At 43.5% G+C, this 19,088-nt stretch overlaps 1 protein-coding gene across 2 annotated transcripts; it reads right to left on the reverse strand.

Moving 5' to 3' along the window:
* Nucleotides 1–239: 239 nt before the first annotated feature.
* On the reverse strand, nt 240–12,682 carry GPRC5D (G protein-coupled receptor class C group 5 member D). 2 transcript variants are annotated; one of them, XM_002712647.6, is made up of 4 exons: nt 12,621–12,682; nt 9,621–10,558; nt 1,582–1,649; nt 240–525 (listed from the first exon to the last, which is right to left on the reverse strand). In XM_002712647.6, the coding sequence occupies exons 2-4, from the start codon at nt 10,513–10,515 to the stop codon at nt 454–456; spliced, it is 1,035 nt and encodes a 344-aa protein (XP_002712693.1). In that variant the 5' UTR covers nt 10,516–10,558; nt 12,621–12,682; the 3' UTR covers nt 240–453. The 2 variants fall into 2 exon arrangements, with proteins under 2 accessions (XP_002712693.1, XP_008257829.1); XM_008259607.5 differs by lacking the exon at nt 1,582–1,649.
* Nucleotides 12,683–19,088: the final 6,406 nt, after the last annotated feature.

The following is a 19,088-nucleotide window of genomic DNA, read 5'->3' on the forward strand; positions in this document are numbered from 1 at the left end:
GAAACGTGGTTAAGAGATAAAATCTTATGGTATGGTGTTTCTTACCACAGTGTACAGTTAACCAGGGGAGTAATCCAGTAGTAGTAAATTGCTACTAACCTCTTTGCTTTGTCATATTAGAATGATCCTAATTCCTGCAGACCAGAGTCTTTCAGTTGTTAGTAAGCGGCACCAATTCGTTCCAGCATGTCTAAGAAAGGGAATTTTTCAGTTACACAAATGAAGAAAGAGACACATAGTCAAGGGAGGGTGGCCAGCAAGATTGTAATTATGCTCGAATGGGCAGTCTTCCATTACAGATCCAGATGGATGGACAAGGCCAGCAAACAGAGCAGACAGGCTGAGCCGAGGCTTCCTGCGCAGCCTGACTCTGGGAGCTTCCCGGAGGCCTGTTGGGGCCCCCTTTACCAGGCTTGTCTTCTGGGTCTTGACTATTCATGTTTCCTGTAGATTTTAGGATTCTGCATCTTGCTGGGAGCTTACTGTCACCCGAGGGATGCAATACTCTTGTGCAGGATCAACAGTCTGGAAAGAAAGAAATACCACCATCAACTCTCTGAGCCAGCATAGGAGATCAGATTTTCCAGGCTATGTTTGAAATGTTATCATCTCACCATCATTTCATCCTTGGTTAATTAAAAAAAGAGCAAGGAAAAAAGGCTACCCTCTGAGCCGTTAACAAGAATATTTTTGCAGAGTTTTTGTATAGCTCATCACTGGAAATTGAGACTAATCTAGGAAAATCTTGAGGCAAGAATGAAGATTTTTCTCATCATGTAAATTCCCTTTTGAGTGTTTATTACAGCAAATGTCCTGGTCCATGTGTCATTTTAGGAAAGTACAAAGTCTCAGATAACAGACCCAGGGGATTAACTTCCTTAGATACCTAGTGAAATTTACTAAAGAAAAGGTCTGAGCATTACTTTCAGTCTTGGATTTTAGTTACTTTTGATCACCACAATAAAAGAATTGTGTCCCCATGTGGTATTTTTGACTGTCTAGGTTGTGTGTCTTCAAGCCATCACAATACAAATGCGAGTCTCTCCAACGTACTCAGCAGTTCCCCCTCTGTTTTGTCCTGAAAGCATTGCAATCGGCTGGTGCATCTGGGCATTCAGATGGTGCTGAGAGACCAGGCCCAGTTCTGGGGCAGCCTGGGCTGCTGGAGCTAGACAGGGTGTCCGATAGGCTGCTGGTGGGGGCTCAAGGGCCGGGCACTCACGCAGGTTTACACTCCTCTGCTGCTGGCAAGGCAAAGCTCTGTGAGCCTGAGCCTCTTCATCCTCACACAGACCCTCCGAGTTACCCTGTCTTTCCAGGGACCTTCACCTGCATGAGGATTTATTGCTTGTTCATGGTGCTGGTGGAGACTGGGAGGCAAAAAGTGCACTTGATTCTCTTGCACCGCCCTGCTCTGGCTTAAATCTGAAATGGTTCAAGCTCCAAAGGCCTTTGGGAAGATCCTGCCCAGCTTGTCCTCTCTCAGGTCAGTAAAGCCATTGGAAATGAAGCCTGAAGGCACTCCCAAGGGAGGCGGGCTTGCTGGGTCCCTGCTGGGTGAAGGTAGACGAGCACATTTACCTGCAGCTGAATGGGAGTACCATATGAAGTTAATGCTACATCCTCCTCAGCTCCATCACTGTCTCGGGCTGAAAGCCAAAGGAGGGAAGGGCTGGGTTAGTGTCAGAGATCGCAGTGGAGAAGCACGTGAGGACTATGAGAAAACTCAATGGCTTGCAAAGAGCCTCCTGCTCCTTTAAATGGATTTCTCAGTTGAGGCTGTCACTGGAAAGATTGATGACTCGAAGCGGTATTTTTAAACTTGATGGGGAAGGTTGTATAAGGAGAGCATATGTGTGTTCAGGAGAAGTACATCTGTGTTCAGTAGTTGAACAGGCTGAAGATTCATCACTTTCTGGAGAGAGAGCATTAGCCTTGGGTCAAGGTGCTTGTTCTCGCAGTTTTACCTACATGACCTGGGGCATCTCACTCTATTCCACAGTCCCTTTAAGCTTGATTTTTCTGCAAGCTTGGATTCAACTTTAAAAGTGGACACAATAAAAAAAAGATCCCTAGAGGCCGGCACCGCGGCTCAATAGGCTAATCCTCCACCTAGCGGCGCCGGCACATGGGGCTCTAGTCCTGGTCGGGGCGCTGGATTCTGTCCCGGTTGCCCCTCTTCCAGGCCAGCTCTCTGCTGTGGCCTGGGAGTGCAGTGGAGGATGGCCCAAGTGCTTGGGCCCTGCACCCCATGGGAGACCAGGAGGAAGCACCTGGCTCCTGGCTTCGGATCAGCGCAGTGCGCCGGCCGCGGCGGCCACTGGAGGGTGAACCAACGGCAAAGGAAGACTTTCTCTCTGTCTCTCTCTCTCTCTCTCACTGTCCACTCTACCTGTCAAAAATAAATAAATAAATAAAAAAGATCCCTAGAGAGAATTCTATACTGCCATAGAATAATCATGAACTGAATTTTTGGTTTAACTTTTCTCCTTGGCATAACAAGACTCCTTCACATTCAACCTCTTGGTAACCAACTTTATCCAATAATCCCATCAGACCAATTATAAATTATACACACAGTGGTTTGTTTAATATCTGTACCCTCAACCAGACTATAAGATTTATGAAGATAGGGTCTTTGTCTCTAAAGCTTGCACTGGCTGGATGTGCACTTGTTTTTTGCTGATCATAGCCGTGACTATATCACTGGTGTCCACACTTGGAAGTGCTGGTGTTGAGGGGAGGGACCTTGAAAAAAGACCACTGGCTCTCCCACCTGTATTACCAAGGGCCCAAGTTCCCTAATCTTTTGTTGCCTTTGCTTCCTGATGGGATAGAAAGAGGAATAATGCTCAGCTGCTCCACTTCTGATCCAGCTCTCTGCTATGGCCTGGGAAAGCAGTAGAAGATGGCCCAAGTCCTTGGGTCCCTGTACCCACGTGGGAAACCCGGAAGAAGCTCCTGGCTCCTGGCTTTGGATCAGCGCAGCTCCAGCCGTTGCAGCCAATTAGGGAGTGAACCATCAGATGGAAGACTTCTCTCTCTCCCTCTCTCTCTTGCCCTCTCCCTCTCCCTCTCTCTCTGCCTCTGCCTCTCTGTAACTGTGCCTTTCAAATAAATAAATAAATCTTTAAAAAAAAGAGGAGGGCCGGTGCCATGGCTCAATAGGCTAATCCTCTGCCTTGTGGTGCCGGCACACCGGGTTCTAGTCCTGGTTGGGGCGCCGGATTCTGTCCCGGTTGCCCCTCTTCCAGGCCAGCTCTCTGCTATGGCCCGGGAGTGCAGTGGAGGATGGCCCAAGTGCTTGGGCCCTGCACCCGCATGGGAGACCAGGAGAAGCACCTGGCTCCTGGCTTTGGATCAGCGCGATGCGCCGGCTGCAGTGCGCCAGCCATGGCGGGCATTGTGGGGTGAACCAACGGCAAAAGGAAGACCTTTCTCTATGTCTCTCTCTCTCTCACTGTCCACTCTGCCTGTCAAAAAAAAAAAAAAAAAAAAAAAAAGGAATAATGATGACCAAAATTATAAATCTATTTCAGAGAATTGTTTTGAAGATGAAGTTATATATATATGTGTGTGTGTATATATACATATATATATATATAAAGAGAGAGAGAGAGAGAGACTGATTGCTTGAACAACACTGGAACAAGGCATACATATGGAAAACATCATGTGTGCTATCCTGTGTCTATTATGGGTAGTGATGCTGGTGGTGCAGTGACAATCAATGGCCTGGCATCCTCCTTCTACTGGCATCTTTTGGAGAGCTTGGATGCTATGATAGGAAGCCCCTGTTTTTCCTTCATGGCAGAATGAAATGCGTTTTGGGATTAGCTGTCATTCTTAACATAACAAGGCTCTTTCACACTCAGCCCCTTGGCAACCAACTTCATCTCGCATTCTCATTGGACCAGATCATCAATGACAAAAGTCAATTCTTCCAGCTGTAATTATTATCAATGAATTTGCCAAAAGGCTGAAAGTTTTTCTGTATCCAACTGGCAATCACTTCATGGTGGGAAATCTGAGTTGAGTGAGCCCTGACATTTATTTACATGCAGAGCAGACGGGAGGGGCACTATCATCATCATGTAGCGATAAGGGACCTCAGGCTCCTGGAGGTTGAAGACCTTGTTTTGAGCTCAAGATTGGTAAAAGATAGAGCAAAGCCCCAAAGTCTGGGCGTGCGAAGTTTTATTCTGTGCTCTTTCTGCTTCCCAGATATGCTCATGCTCCTTGAGTCTTTATACACATCACTATGTGTGTTTTATCGGTCCTCAGACTAAACAAATCCTGCTCATGACTTACTTTTTTGCTTTTTGCCAGCTCTCATTCTGTGACCTGCTATTCTTGTAGATGACAAAAAAAAAAAAAAAAAAAAAAAAAAAAAAAACCAAAAAACCCTTCCCATGAAAGGACAAATAGAAATGACCCCAGTTCAGATCATTCCGATGGTGTTTCCCCTGGGAAGGTGGGCATGCCTTGGAGAAAAGCATGTTGAGGACTGTTAAGGAGGACTATATTCAGCAAAAGCAGGTGTTTACTAGGGAACAGTTTTCACTTGGTTGACTTCATTTTATACTTGTTGGCCCGTTTTTGTATTATATAGACTCATTGATTCTCTTTGTCCTAATACCTTCAAAAAGAATCACACTAGGTTTGTCTGCACACAGTTGCACACTGGATGGAAAAGGTCCAACAGTAATGTGATATTCTGGGGGGCTGGTGCTGTGGCAAAGTGGGTAAAGCCACTGCCTGCAGTGCCGGAATCCCATATGGGTGCAAGTTCGAGTCCCAGCTGCTCCACTTCCAGTCCAGTTCCCTGCTAATGGCCTGGGAAAGCAGTGGATAATGGCCCACGTTCTGGGGCCCCTGACCTCACTTGGGAGAACAAGAAGCTCCTGGCTCCTGGGTTTGGCCTGGCCCAGCCCTGGCTGTTGTGGCCATTTGTGGACTGAACCAGAAGATGCAAGACCTCTCTCTTTCTTTCTCTCTGTATCTTCCTCTCTGTAACTCTCTATTTCAAATAAATAACCAAATCTTTAAAAATGTGATTTTTTTTTGACAAAAATGTGATATTTTTAATAAATATGGGTCTTGCTTTCAGAAAGCTTGATATAACAACATTCTAATTAATTTAAAACAGATTAAGCAGGCAATGATGAAGGGGAACTTTTCACTCACAAGACAGATCCACAGTTGATATTCTACTATATTTAATATCTTTGCAGGGGCCAGTGGTATGGCACCTGTGTGGGAAACCTAGAAGCTCCTGGCTCCTGATTGGCCCAGCTCCAGCTGTTGTGGCCATCTGGGGAGTGAACATGTGGATGGAAGACCTATCTCTGTCTTTCGCTCTCTCTGTTTCCCTAAGTCTGTTTCTCAAATAAATAAATAAATCTTTTAAAAAAATCTTTGCAAATTGTATCACACTTAAAATTCTCAGTTAAAAGCACAATTGAGGGGTCAGCACTGTGAGGTAATGGGTAAAGCCACTACTTGCAGTGTCCACATCTCATATGGGCACCCATTCAAGTCCTGGATGCTCCACTTCTGATCCAGCTTTCTGCTATGGCCAAGAAAACAGTAGAAGATGGCCCAAGTCCTTGTGTCTCTGCACCTGCATGGGAGACCCAGAAGAAACTCCTGACTCCTGGCTTTAGATCAGCCCAGATTTGGCCATTGCAGCCACTTGGAGGAATGAACAAGCGGAAAGAAGACTTCTTTCTCTCTGCCTCTGCCTCTCTGTAACTCTGCCTTTCAAATAAATACATACATCTTTAAAAAAAAAAAGAGCAATTGATTTTATTTATTGATTGATGTGTAGCTATGTTTTCTTGAAAAACATTCCAAATTTACTAATTCTAAACATTAAACAAGTAACATATCCATCAACTAATCTAATTAATGAAGGATATGTTAAAAATAACATAATCCTAGATGCATGCAAATGAAGTAATTAAACATTAAAATAATTTCAGAATTGCTTCTTCCTTTTTATTTTGCATTTTAATTAGTTCATTTATATGCTGCACAAATTATTTTTCAAAAATCTGTTTATTTATTTGAATGTCAGAGTTACAGAGAGGGAGGGAGAGACAGAGAGAGGGAGAGAGATCACCCATCTGCTGGTTCATTTCTCAAATGGCCACAAAAGCTACGGCTGGGCTAAGCTGAAGCCAGGAGCCAGGAGCTTCATCTGGGTCTCCCATGTGAGTGGCAGGGGCCCAAACACTTGGGCAATCTTCCACTGCTTTTCCCAGGCCATTAGTAGGGAGCTGGATGGGAAGTGGAACAGCCGGGATATGGAACAGCTCATATGGGATGCTGGTGGTGTAGGTGGTGGCTTTATCTGCTATGCCACAACACCAGCCCTCACAAATTGTGAGGATAAATTCTTTATCCTACTCTTGTGAGTTTTTGTGTTAAAGTTTTGTGTGCCTATCAATATGTTGATTTTGTACCACTTTAATTAAATGCTATGAGAGCATATATTTATGTTTTTGGCTTGAGATTCTGGTTAAGAGCAACTGACTTTAAAAGTTCAATCAATAGGGGCCAGTGTTGTGGCACAGTGGGTTAAACTGCCACCTATGATGCTGGCACCCCATATGAGAGCCAGTATGAGTCCTGGCTGCTCTGTTTCTGATCCAGCTCTTTGCTAATGCACCTAGGGATGCAGTGGAAGATGGCCTCAGTGCTTGGGCCTCTGTCACCCACGTTGGAAATCCATATGGAGTTCTGGGCTCTTGGCTTTGGCCTGGCCCAGCGTTGGCCTTTGTGGCCACTTATTAAGTGAACCAGCAGATGGAATCTATCTTTCTCTGTCTCTCTTTCTCTCTCTATAACTCTGCTTTTCAAATAAACAAATAAATCTTTTTTTAAAAAAGAAAAGTTCAATCAATATACAGCTTTTTAGGGAGACTCTTATAACCCAGGGCATGGAATGAAGATAGATAGATAGATAGATAGATAGATAGATACAGATATTTGCTGTCCTGGAATGACATGCCTGATTGCATTGTTTATATCTTGGCATTAAGTCCATAAGCCACTTCAGAGAGATAAAGCTTAATCTTTTGAAAGACTCCCAGAGAAATGGAGTCCTTAATCCCTTTCACTGATCTGTTTCAGCAAAGTGTTTACCAACTCTTATTTCCATGTTTAATCTACATCCCTCATGCCTCAGTGTGGGCCCATTTCCATCTGTTATCTTTATTGGAGATGGAAGACAGCAAGGCCATGGCCTCTCGGGAAGAGGTCTTCACATTTCTAAGGTCTTTGCTGATCACTCCTTGTCTCAACTCTTCTTTCAGCTGAATGATTCTGGTTTCATAACTGAGTGGTAAATCAAATAATTGTGCAACAGGAGTTCCAGCTAGAAGCAGCATTAGTCAGAAGAATCACATGACAAATGCATGCCTCATGGAATCAAATAAAACATTGTGTTTCAGCCCAGAATTTAGAGAGAGAATTTGAATAACCTATGTCAAAGGCACATCCAGCTTATGAATGACCAGATCAGTTTCATTGTCTTAATCTTTGCACGTAGGTCTGATATTATAACCCTTTAATCATCTTTTCAGTTTTCCATTGAGCCTCCTCCAGTTCCCCATACTTCTTTCTCCCAGTGGATTCCCAACCTGGAGTGAGCATTCTTGCTGGAGACTGACTGAGGCTGAGCACGATGGTTCCTGCCAACCACACATTTGTTGCTATAGAATCATGATTATTTCTGAACAAAAACAAAGAGAGTGGTAAGCAGCTTTTTCACTGTTGACTCAGGACCTACAATAACTCTTGGGGTTCTTTTCAAGAGACTGTTCATATTTTTTGGGCCTTTAGCTATTTTGTATCAATTTGTATGTTTTTCCTAGCTGGGTGTAACCCTGCACGTTACATTGAGTTTTAATCATTCTTCTAACCTTTGGTATTTGTGTTTCTTCCAGGTGACCTAAATTCCGATTCTGTTGTCTGATCTTGAGTTTCTGGCCACTCTTCTCAGTTTTAGAGAGCAATCTATATGTTGTTTACTACATTATTGATTTTTTTTTCTCACAAAATATCAAACTATGTTGGCAATGACTATCACTGGCAGACTTTCTGACCTGGAGATGGATTTTCTAACCCCACTTGAGAATTAGGATAGACCTGGCCAAACCAGGAAACATACTTTAGCAAGCCTATGCTCTTTAATTAAGACACTCCTTAGAACACTTAAAACATTTGACTAATATGTTGGGGTATGGAATATTGATTACTACAAGGCTTGCTATGTTTTGATTGTTGTGAAACTCCAAGAACTACTTTCTCTATGACTTTTGTTTCTTGGACACATGCAATAACAACAAAAACAAGCACAAGAAGTCTTATCCTATCTTCTGGTTAGAACTATGAGAAGAATTTTTGAGAAAAATTCATTGCAATTCTAACACAAACCTTGGTGATCTGATTACACATCATCGACAAGCAATGAAAAACTTTTATAGGAAGGATGTATAGTGTCAATTTCTGACTTTCAGCCTACTGAACTGAAAAGAACAAATTGGTGTATTTATCTAAAAAGGATTTAATTTGAATGTGTAATTAACCACAGATTACAGCTCTAAGACGTGTATGTACTTAAAAGGAAATCTTATATTAATATTTTTGAGCCTGGTGACTATTATATGTACTATATAATATATAAAATAGCATCGTAGTTACATATTAGAAATAAAATGTGAAAAATCAGATGCCTTTTAAGGCAAAACACTTGATATAAAACTATAATATTGGGTTATGAATAATAGACCAGATGTTTCAGAAAAGGAATGAATGAGTTCTGTCATATTTCCAGATAACTGAAATTAACCACCATTTCCCCCAGGTTAATGGGAGTCTGAACATCCTTGTTATCATGGAAAATGTATTTCATTCCTTAACAAAATATAGTTGAACGGCTTGGGATTACATAAGGCTAAAAATATGATCCAGAAATTCTTATGAAAATGTGATGCATTGCTTTATTTCTCCTAATGGTCACACATCTGAGAATACTAAGGATGCTGATGTAATGTTTTTCCTGTTTTCGTAAACATTAAAGAATTTAAAACTATGAATGGCTTGAAAAAGCAGAAATTCAGAAGCTATTAGACTGAATTTTTTGAGTGGTGAGTCTTATGAATTTCATGAATCAGTTTAAGATTTTGTGTGAATTACCTTTGAGATTTAAAATTTTTAAATGTCAATTACTGTTGTTAGGATTGACTTTTGTACTTGGAAGTCAGTGCATCTGGCCTTAGCAATTGCATTGGTCCAAATCTTATTTGGGTCTAGTTAACTTTTTGTTGGTGCCTTTCTTTACATGAGTATTCAGAGTCATAGTCACTTTGTTTTTTAAATGGTTTCTGATTCATTTCAGTCTTGGTCTATCCCCATAAAGTTCTAGGTTTTGGAAGAACTGGTTTTTCTTTAAAATTCAACCTTAGTTCTGGGAGTCTTCATTTCCATGTAGGAACTATGAAGTCACTCACTCAAAATGTGACCATTCCCTTCTTGCTCCATTATGGTTCATCCCATTGCCTATTTCTCCTAAATGCACACCTTTCCACACCCCAAGTTCCCCAGGCAATTACCTCTTGAGAGCTCCTGGTTCTCTGCTCGGAAGGTGCGTTGGTAGACTGGCACGGGGCAGGCATTGCTTTGCAAAGGGCAATCCTGCTTACAAGATCTGTAGAGAATGCAGAGCTCAGGGATGATGTACACCAGCAGGAAAACCCAAGCGTTGGTGACCAGGGCAATGCACACGACCGCATCATCCCACTGCGGCTGTCGCTGGAGATGTGGGTTGCCTCTCATGAGCATGGAGATCCACACCACCCAGATAATGATGGAGATGAGCACAGTGGCGAAGATGAGCCTTCCATGCTGCTTCCAGTTCTCACACGGGCCACAGAGGGTGGCTTTGGAGACGAAGAACGTGAGGGCCATCAGGAGGAGGACGTAGACCAGGAGTACAACAAAGTCCACGTTCAGCTGGTAGGGTGTCATGTGCACAAACATCATACCTCTGGTCATGATGAGTGTCACATACTCAATGGCAATAATCGTCTGCAACAGGCTGACACCAATAGCAATGCACAGAATTGTTGTCCAAGAGAAAGAGACACCACCCCGGACCAGCTTCACTAGGTTGGAGGCATGAGCCAGGAGGCATGAGAAACAGAGAGCAAAGAGAACCCCAAAGAGAAAGTAGCGCACAGGGGCAGTTTGTTGATTGAACTGGATGATGAAGGCAAAAGCGAGTCCAAAGAGCCCCAGCACCCCCAGGAGGAAGAGGAACTGGGTGGGGAGGACATTCCACTGGCTGCAGTCCTGGACCTTTCGCATGAGGAAGAGAAATGCCAAGAGGAGCAAAATTGTAACCACTATGCCAATTGCAGCCAGGGACTCCAGAACAATGCCCCAGGCTCCCTCAGTGTCACAGAGGAGATAGTAGTCTCCAGTGGACTCAATGCAGTCCTCATACATGGTGACTTCTAAGTGGACCTCACGAGAATGGTTTTCTGATGCCCTGCAGAAAGAGAAAGAAGAAACAAGCTTAAGACTTTACATCAACCCACAGGAATGCCTGATGGGTAATCCTATGTAGGGCTTAATAGTGTCACTCCCAAATAAAGATACTTGGGCATATGAAACAAACAGCTTTAGGGGCCAGCACTGTGGTGCAGCAGGTTAATGCCCTGGCCTGAAGAGCCGGCATCCCATATGGGTGCTGGTTCAAGACCCAGCTGCTCCAGTTTCAATCCAGCTCTCTGCTATAGCCTGGAAAAGCAGCAGAAGATGGCCCAAGTCCTTGGGCCCCTGCACCCATATAGGAGACCCTGGCTTCTGGCATCTCTCTCTCTCTATGACTCTTACTTTCAAATAAATAAATAAATCTTTAAAAATAAACCAGCTTTATAAAAATTGTCACTAGGACACCAGAGAGACTCAAGTTAGCTTTGACATTGACTGGAGAGAATCCAAGTTACCCTGACTTCTGATATTTATCTAAATGCTAATATCCCTCATGGTGTAAAAAAAAAAAATCATAGATACACACAACAACAGTCTAAGGGGATGGGAAATGCTATCACATGCACCGGTACTTCAGAAAGTTCATAGACAGTAGAATTAAAAAATAAGTTTATGGGGCCAGCGCTGTGGTGCAGTGGGTTAATGCCCTGGCCTGAAGTACCGACATCCCATAAGGGCGCGAGTTCTAGTCCTGGCTGCTCCTCTTCCGATCCAGCTCTCTGCTATGGCCTGGCATAGCAGTAGAAGATGGCCTAAGTCCTTGAGCCCCTGCGCCCGTGTGGGAGACCCAGAAGAAGCTTCTGGCTCCTGGCTTCGGATTGGTGCAGCTTCAGCCATTGCGGCCATCTGGGGAGTAAACCAGTGGATGGAAGACTCTCTCTCTCTCTCTCTCTCTCTCTCTCTCTCCTCTCTCTGTGTAACTCTGACTTTCAAATAAATAAATAAATCTTTAAAAAAAGGGAAATCTATACACACTTTTTTCATAATACACATTTTCCAGAAACAGTATTGAATACTCTTTGCATATAGAATGTTGGTAAAGGAAATGAAACAATCAACCTAAAACCATCAAAGCTATTTTAGTTCTATCTTTCTGCTAGGAAAAGCAGAATAGATTTTACTCAGTGGCTCTTAAAATTCATCAATTTGCATATCACAGTCTCATGGGTTTTGAAGGCAGAATCTTTTTTATAAAATGGGTATATAACAATATTTGCATTATGAATAGGATACCAGTTATAGCAGGTTATAGAACAAAGACTGCCAACATTAGTGGATCATTTGATTATTCTAGATAATGATGCATTGCTTGAAGGAGATGGGCAAATAGTTTTTCCCAGTAATTTTAATGACTGTTTTTCTTTCCAAAGCAATTCAAATTAATCCAAATGTAAAAGGTTATTAATAAACACCTATTTGTTCATCAAAAAATTATACAAGAGGCTGACACTGTGGCTTAGTGGGTAAAGCTGCCATCTGTGGCACTGGCATCTCATATGGGCATTGGTTCGAGTCCTGGTTGCTCCATTTCTGATCCAGCTCCCTGCTAATACGCCTTGGAAAGCAGCAGAATATGGCCCAAGTCCTTGGACCCCTGAACCCACATAGGAGACCTGGAAGAAGCTCTTGGCTTTGGATAGGCCCAGCTCTAGCTGTTGCAGCTATCTGAGGAGTGAACCAGCAAATGGAAGATTTCTTTGTCTCTCTGTCTCTCTGTCTCTCTCTCTCTCTCTCTGTTTCTCCCTCTCTCCCTATAACTCTGTTGTTCAAATAAATAAATAAATCTTAAAACAAAAAGATTTATACAAAATAACTCTTTCCTTCAAATAGTTTTTTGGACTATTTAGACCTGAAGTCCAAGTCTTGATAGATGTGGCCTAGGGAAAAAAAAATCCTACAAATTCATTTCGAAAAACAAAACAAAACAAAATAAAACAAAAACCTTGCAATTAAATAACACTAACCCTACTCCCCTCAGTTATTCCCAAGCTAGACTCCAGCCATCTGGAGAGATTCAGGTTCCTAGCTGAGGCCATGGCCTCTTCATTCCGACTCACCTTCTCCGTGTCCACTCTGGGAGCTGAGGCTGGAGGTTGCAAGGTTGTAACTGCAAATGAGTAAGAAGGAGACGACCTCAGCTTCTTTAATCTCTCCCCAAATGGGCGGAAGAACTGCAGGCCCTCACTCAGGTTCCTCAGTGCCTATAAAAAGAACCGGAAGGACAGAAAGACACACCTATTCCAGTTTCACAGCAACTTTTCTGCAGATTCCTTTGGTGAGAACAATTCTTTTTCCATCCTATTGCTGACCGGAGGTATCCTGGCCTTAGGGTGGGCCTGCATGGGATATGAATTGAGGAAAGACTGTGTCTTCTAGTGTACTTTGGAAGCTACACAAACCCTCAGTTGGCCATACACAAGGAATCCAGAGACTTCCCCAGCTCTTGATTTTAATTGTAAGAATAAAGGAACATCCATTCAACAAATTAATAGGTGATAAGAAACAGTGATTCCACCTATGCGGATATGAAAATGGCCAACGGTAGGCAAAACTGCGAATTGGGTGAAATTTATCTTCTCAACTCTACTAATTTCTTTTCCTCTCTTCTGGAATATCCTTCCTCAGGCCCTGGTTATTTATCATGGGTGGGCTCCTACCTGGACCTACCTGGACCAGCTATTCCTGGCATGTCCAAGACTTTGGCTAAAATGTCCCTCTATCCTTTTCTCCTCACTCCCCCCAGAATGTACTTCCATTGCACTATTCTTGGGTTCTGAAACAAAAGAACTTACACTAATGGTCACCAGCTGAGATTGGAATGTGTTCTACAGTGACATTTAATAAAGCACACGGTACAGCGTGCAGCCTACGGTGAATGCCTCCCATCCCCAATTTCCTCCAGAAATTTCCTTCAGACAGAGGTCTCAGGACCCCCAGATCAGTGCCTGATTTCTGGTTGCCAGGTGCTCTGTGATCTGGCTCTCCTTTCCCATTCAACCATGCATCTTCCTGGTCTCTGAGCACCACAGTTTAGCCGGGTTGGTTTTTCTACTGCCTCTAACTTCTCACCTGGTCCCCTTCCTTAGGTGTTGTCCCTGTTGAGAACTGTCTTTGGTGTGACTCCCATTGATTCGATTGTTAATCCAAACCCTTTCTCATCTCTGAGATCTGGTTCCTCTTATCTCTTCTATGCATGACTCTTGCCTTCCCTGCTTATTCTAGTCCTCTTCCAACACCTCCCACCATGAACTCCACAAGACGTAGGGTCTATACAATTGAAAAGTACAGAATTCTATTTTCTGTAATTTTATTAGTTAATTTATTAATAAATATATTAACTGGGCTTGCATTGTGGCACAGTGGGTTAACCCACTGCCTGTGACACTGGCATCCCATACTGCAGAGCGCCAATTTGAGGCCCGGGTGGTTCTGCTTCCAACCCAGCTCCTCGCCAATGTGCCTGGTGGGGAGCAGTAGAGGATGGCCCAAGAATTTGGGCCCCTGCCACCCATGTGGGAGACCTGGATGGAGTTCCTGGCTCCTGGCTTTGGCTTGGCCCAGCCCCAGCTGTTGGAGCCATTTAAAGAGTGAAACAGGGCTGGCGCTGTGGCTCACTAGGCTAATCCTCCACCTTGCGGCGCCAGCACACCGGGTTCTAGTCCCGGTTGGGGCGCCGGATTCTGTCCCGGTTGCCCCTCTTCCAGGCCAGCTCTCTGCTGTGGCCCGGGAGTGCAGTGGAGGATGGCCCAAGTGCTTGGGCCCTGCACCCCATGGGAGACCAGGATAAGTACCTGGCTCCTGCCATCGGATCAGCGTAGTGCACCGGCCATTGGAGGGTGAACCAACGGCAAAGGAAGACCTTTCTCTCTCTCTCTCTCTCTCACTGTCCACTCTGCCTGTCAAAAAAAAAAAAAAAAAAAAAAAGAAAAGTGAAACAGTAGATGGAAGAGTCTCTTCCCCACTCTCTCTCTTGCTCTCTTGGTCTCATTCTATCTATAATGAGCTTTCAAATAAGTAAGTAAGTAAATAAATCTTTAAAAAGACAAAGTTGATATTCAAAAGTAAATATATTAACAATAAATAGAAATATATGAATTTTTTTTTTGACAGGCAGAGTGGACAGTGAGAGAGAGAGACAGAGAGAAAGGTCTTCCTTTTGCCGTTGGTTCACCCTCCAATGGCCATCGCGGCCGGCGCACTGCGGCCAGCGCACTGCACTGATCCGAAGGCAGGAGCCAGGTGCTTCTCCTGGTCTCCCATGGGATGCAGGGCCCAAGCACTTGGGCCATCCTCCACTGCACTCCCGGGCCATAGCAGAGAGCTGGTCTGGAAGGGGGGCAACTGGGACAGAATCCGGCGCCCCGACCGGGACTAGAACCTGGTGTGCCGGGGCCACTAGGTGGAGGATTAGCCTATTGAGCCGCGGCACTGGCTGAAATATATGAATATTAACAAATAAGAAATGTATCAACTTATATTATGTTCATTAATCTCATATATTTATTAGATTTGTAGTGATCTCTATTCCCAGAGCACCTGGCCATTTGCAGAGTGCCTCTTGGATGATGAATGGTTGGATTAATTAAATTATTTTCATGCTATATTCCAGTCTTTTCAGAAGGTGTGGTTTTTCAATAGATGCTTTTAAATGGGAACCACCTGCCAAAAAGTCAGAAACTCCAGGGATTCATCCTGCACTAGAACTCTGTCTTTAGAGACTCCTTAACTTTAAAAGCCATTTTCTCCTTGGACAAAAGAAAATGCTAGGGTCAACTGTTCCCCTCTCTTTGCTTTGGGCATAATTGTTGTCTGCAGCTGGAAAGGCTGGAGTTAACATTAAGGATAAAGAGATTTCTCAGTCCATGAGATGGGACGACCATGAGCATTCACTCAAAGAGCATGGTGAGTGGTTAAACTGCTGTCGCTACAATAGCAGGAAGATTTTCCATTAAATTCTCCGAAGAGAGACATTTTGGTAACTCCCTCACTCCCCTCCCCCCTCCCTGTCCTGCTAGTTAGTCACGGTCATTCCTCTTTGTTGCAATGTTTCTGGAGTGCCTGGCTTCTAAACAGTTTCCTCCTGACCTCCCATAGCTTGAGGCAGGTGAATTAATGGTTTAATGACTGCAAAGTCCTTTGAGCACCTTAGATAAAAGGATCTGTCCCAGGTATTAATTATTGTTATTTTAAATCTAATGTGGTAGAATTAACCCATTTGCTGCTAGCTTTAAGGATATGATGGCCCATTTTGCCCGCACATATCCAGGTTACTCACCCCTCATTTCTTTTGGCTTCTATGCGGCAACAACATCAGAACAAACAGCTCAGATATGGCTTTGATGAACCGAAATAGATTGATTACGACGGGTCCATGAAAAATGGGATGACACAGTCAAGAGGCCAGACGCCTTTTGCCCAACACCTATTTGCGTTGTTTCCATCTCACAGAAACAGAGCTGTAGGGGATGTTAGAGGTCGTCTAACCTGGCCTAACCCTTTCATTAGCAATAAGGAAGCCCATATTATAACTTGAGGAATTTAGTGCTAAGGAAGCAGAGCTTGGAGAGGTGTGCTCAAGGTGTGGAATGTTAGAGCCGGGGCTGGCTGTCCCTTATCACGTTCTTGCACCTACGATTGCCCAGGTGGGGACAGCCTCTGGGAGAAGGGATATTGTGGCCAGGAATGGGTGATTTGTTCTTTTGCTCACTGGCATCTCCAGGGCTGGCTTTGCAGGGGTACAACCAGGGCAGGGGCACAGGGCTCCCCACTCAGACAGACTTGGAGTTTGATGCTCAGTGGTCACTGTGTTACTATTCTCATTAATTTTATTTTTGGTAAGTGAAGTGGGATGGGATAAGGGAGTGTCCAGTGGGGGCTTGGAGCTTGACTCACACTCCATCCTGCCTCCACAGCCTCTTGGTTCCCTGAGACAGTTTCTTGACCTCCTACTCTATGCTGCCCCTTGGTGCCCTGGGTCCCCATCCAGTCCCTGCCCCATGACTGCTATCACCCCCAATCTGGGCTCACCCATCTGCTATGGGTTGGGACAGTAGATCCTTGGAAAGCGAGGAGTCCCACATGTTCATTTTGTATTGGGCCCCAGAAATTATGTACCTGGCCTTGGGCATCTCATTTAATTTTCTGGTAGATGACAGATAATTTGATCAATTTGATATCAGATGTAAACACTACACAGTTTAATTGTATGCTAAACAGAAATTGAAGTTAGTCGAGAAGTACCACAATAGTTGGCCTGGCAAAGCAAATTGTTCAGATTCTCAGCAGAGTGACTTTTATGCGTGGTAGGGGATTTATCACAAAGGATATTACTGTGCATTTTCACTTAGATTGTGACTACTAAAACATTTTGATTGAACTGGTATACATTTCCTTATATTGGATTGTTTGGAAGAAAGGAGAGTTCATGAAGAATACAGAACTTCAAAGAATTCATGGAAAATAGAATTAAAAGATAAATTTGGGGCCAGCCTTGTTGTGCAATGGGTTAAGCAGCCACCTTTGACACTGGTATCCCATATGGGTGCCAGTTTGAGTCCTGGCTGCTCTACTTTCGATCCAGCTCTCTGCTAGTGTGCCTGGGAAAGCAGTACCTCTGCCACTTACCTAGGAGACTTCGATGGAGTTCAGCTTGGCTCAGCCATGGCTGTTGCAGCCATTTTGGGGGCTAAACCAGTAGATGGAAGATCTGTCTGTCTCTCCCTCTTTCTCTGTTACTCAAATAAATAAATACTCTGCCTTTCAAATAAATACAATAACTATTTTAAAAAGGTAAATTTATTTTGATGTAAAAATTGTAATCCATGCTTATGAGTGGTCTTCAAAAGATTCATGGAAAATGAATGTGGATTTCAAAGCTTTTATTGTATCAAAATAATCATCTTCAGTCTCATTTTCCACACATTTTGAAGTACTCTTGTATGTTCTAGTTCAACTGCTGCATCTAGAAGTACAGATCTAACACTTTTTTTTTAAAGATATATTTATTTATTTGAAAGGCAGAGTTACAGAGAGAGAGAGAGAGGCAAAGACAGAGAGATCTTCCATCCTTTGGTTCATTACCCAAATTGCTGCAAGGGCTGGAGCTGGGCTGGTCTGAAGCCAGGAGCCAGGAGTTTCTTCTGGGTCTCCCACTTGGGTGTGGGGGCCCAAGGACTTGAGCCACCTTCTTTGCTTTCCCAGATGCATTAGCAGGGAGCTGGATCAGAGGTGGGGCAGCTGGGTCTTAAACCAGCGCCCATATGTGATGCTAGTGCTGCAGGTGGCAGCTTAACCTGCTATGCTGCCCCAGCGCCGGCCATAGATCTAATACTATTGAGAAAAATGTTGATTCTAGTAACATTTTTCATTTTATTAGAATTGTATTCTAAAAAGGGAAAAGCAGATGCAAATCCTTATAGTGAAGATTCTTTAAATGTGATTTTATAACATATATAAGTCTTAATAAAAATAATAGACCCAACATATTACTTACAATAAACCTTCACACTGAAAAGCATACCTGGGGAAATATTATAATCTGTAAGTAAATCTTTCACAGGTTTCCAAAGGAAAAATACATAAAGTCACAATAATTTCTAAGTTATCAACTACTATTAATGAGAGAGTCTTTTAACTACCTATTTAGTTGCATGGGGAGGGGGGTCTTCAAAAAGTTCATGGAAAATGCAAATGATGAAAAAGCTATGCATGGATTTCAAAATTTCTTGCACTGATATGAATATTTTTTAAAATTCCATTTCTATGAATTTTTTGAAATACCTTCATTTATAAAGCAGTAAAAAAGAAAGTGGGTCACGTGGCTGTCAAAAATTATTCTTCCAGGATGTATGGAATGATGCATATGATTTTTGATGATAAAATGAGAAAGCAGCTGACAAATTAAAAATCATACCTGTTGGGCCGGCGCCGCGGCTCACTAGGCTAATCCTCCGCCTAGCGGCGCCGGCACACCGGGTTCTAGTCCCGGTTGGGGAGCCGGATTCTGTCCCAGTTGCCCCTCTTCCAGGCCAGCTCTCTGCTGTGGCCAGGGAGTACAGTGGAGGATGGCCCAAGTGCTTGGGCCCTGCACCCCATGGGAGACCAGGAAAAGCACCTGGCTCCTGGCTCCTGCCATCGGATCAGCGCGGTGCGCCGGCTGCAGCGTGCTGGCCGCGGCGGCCATTGGAGGGTGAACCAATGGCAAAGGAAGACCTTTCTCTCTCTCTCTCTCTCTCTCACTGTCCACTCTGCCTGTCAAAAAAAAAAAAAAATCATACCTGTTACTATTCCATAATAGCTCATCAAATCTGTACTACCGCAGAACAAAGAAGATTTTGTGATTCAACTTGGTAAAAGCACTGATGTTAAGAATCCCCAAAACTTTCAATTAGGTCACATAGGAGTGACTTGGCAATTTTTATAGAGAATTTGTTGCATTGTTTAAATTCAATTCCCTCCCCAAACTAGATTATATATACTGTCCTAATTGGAAAAGTATGTTGATTCAACATTGAAACTGAAAACTT

This window comes from Oryctolagus cuniculus, chromosome 9, assembly GCF_051225735.1.
Source record: "Oryctolagus cuniculus isolate XC-2025 breed Fujian yellow rabbit chromosome 9, ASM5122573v1, whole genome shotgun sequence".
NCBI classification, from domain to species: Eukaryota; Metazoa; Chordata; class Mammalia; order Lagomorpha; family Leporidae; genus Oryctolagus; species Oryctolagus cuniculus.

Bases quoted from the DNA above. Each gene is read 5' to 3' on its own strand.
- GPRC5D (XM_002712647.6), bottom strand. From the start codon at position 10,515: ATGTATGAGGACTGCATTGAGTCCACTGGAGACTACTATCTCCTCTGT. The intron at 1,650-9,620 runs GTAATTGCCTGG...TTTGGCTTTCAG, and splicing joins GAACCAGGAGCTCTCAAGAG to CCCGAGACAGTGATGGAGCT. The intron at 526-1,581 runs GTAAATGTGCTC...CTTTCTTTCCAG, and splicing joins GTACTCCCATTCAGCTGCAG to ACTGTTGATCCTGCACAAGA.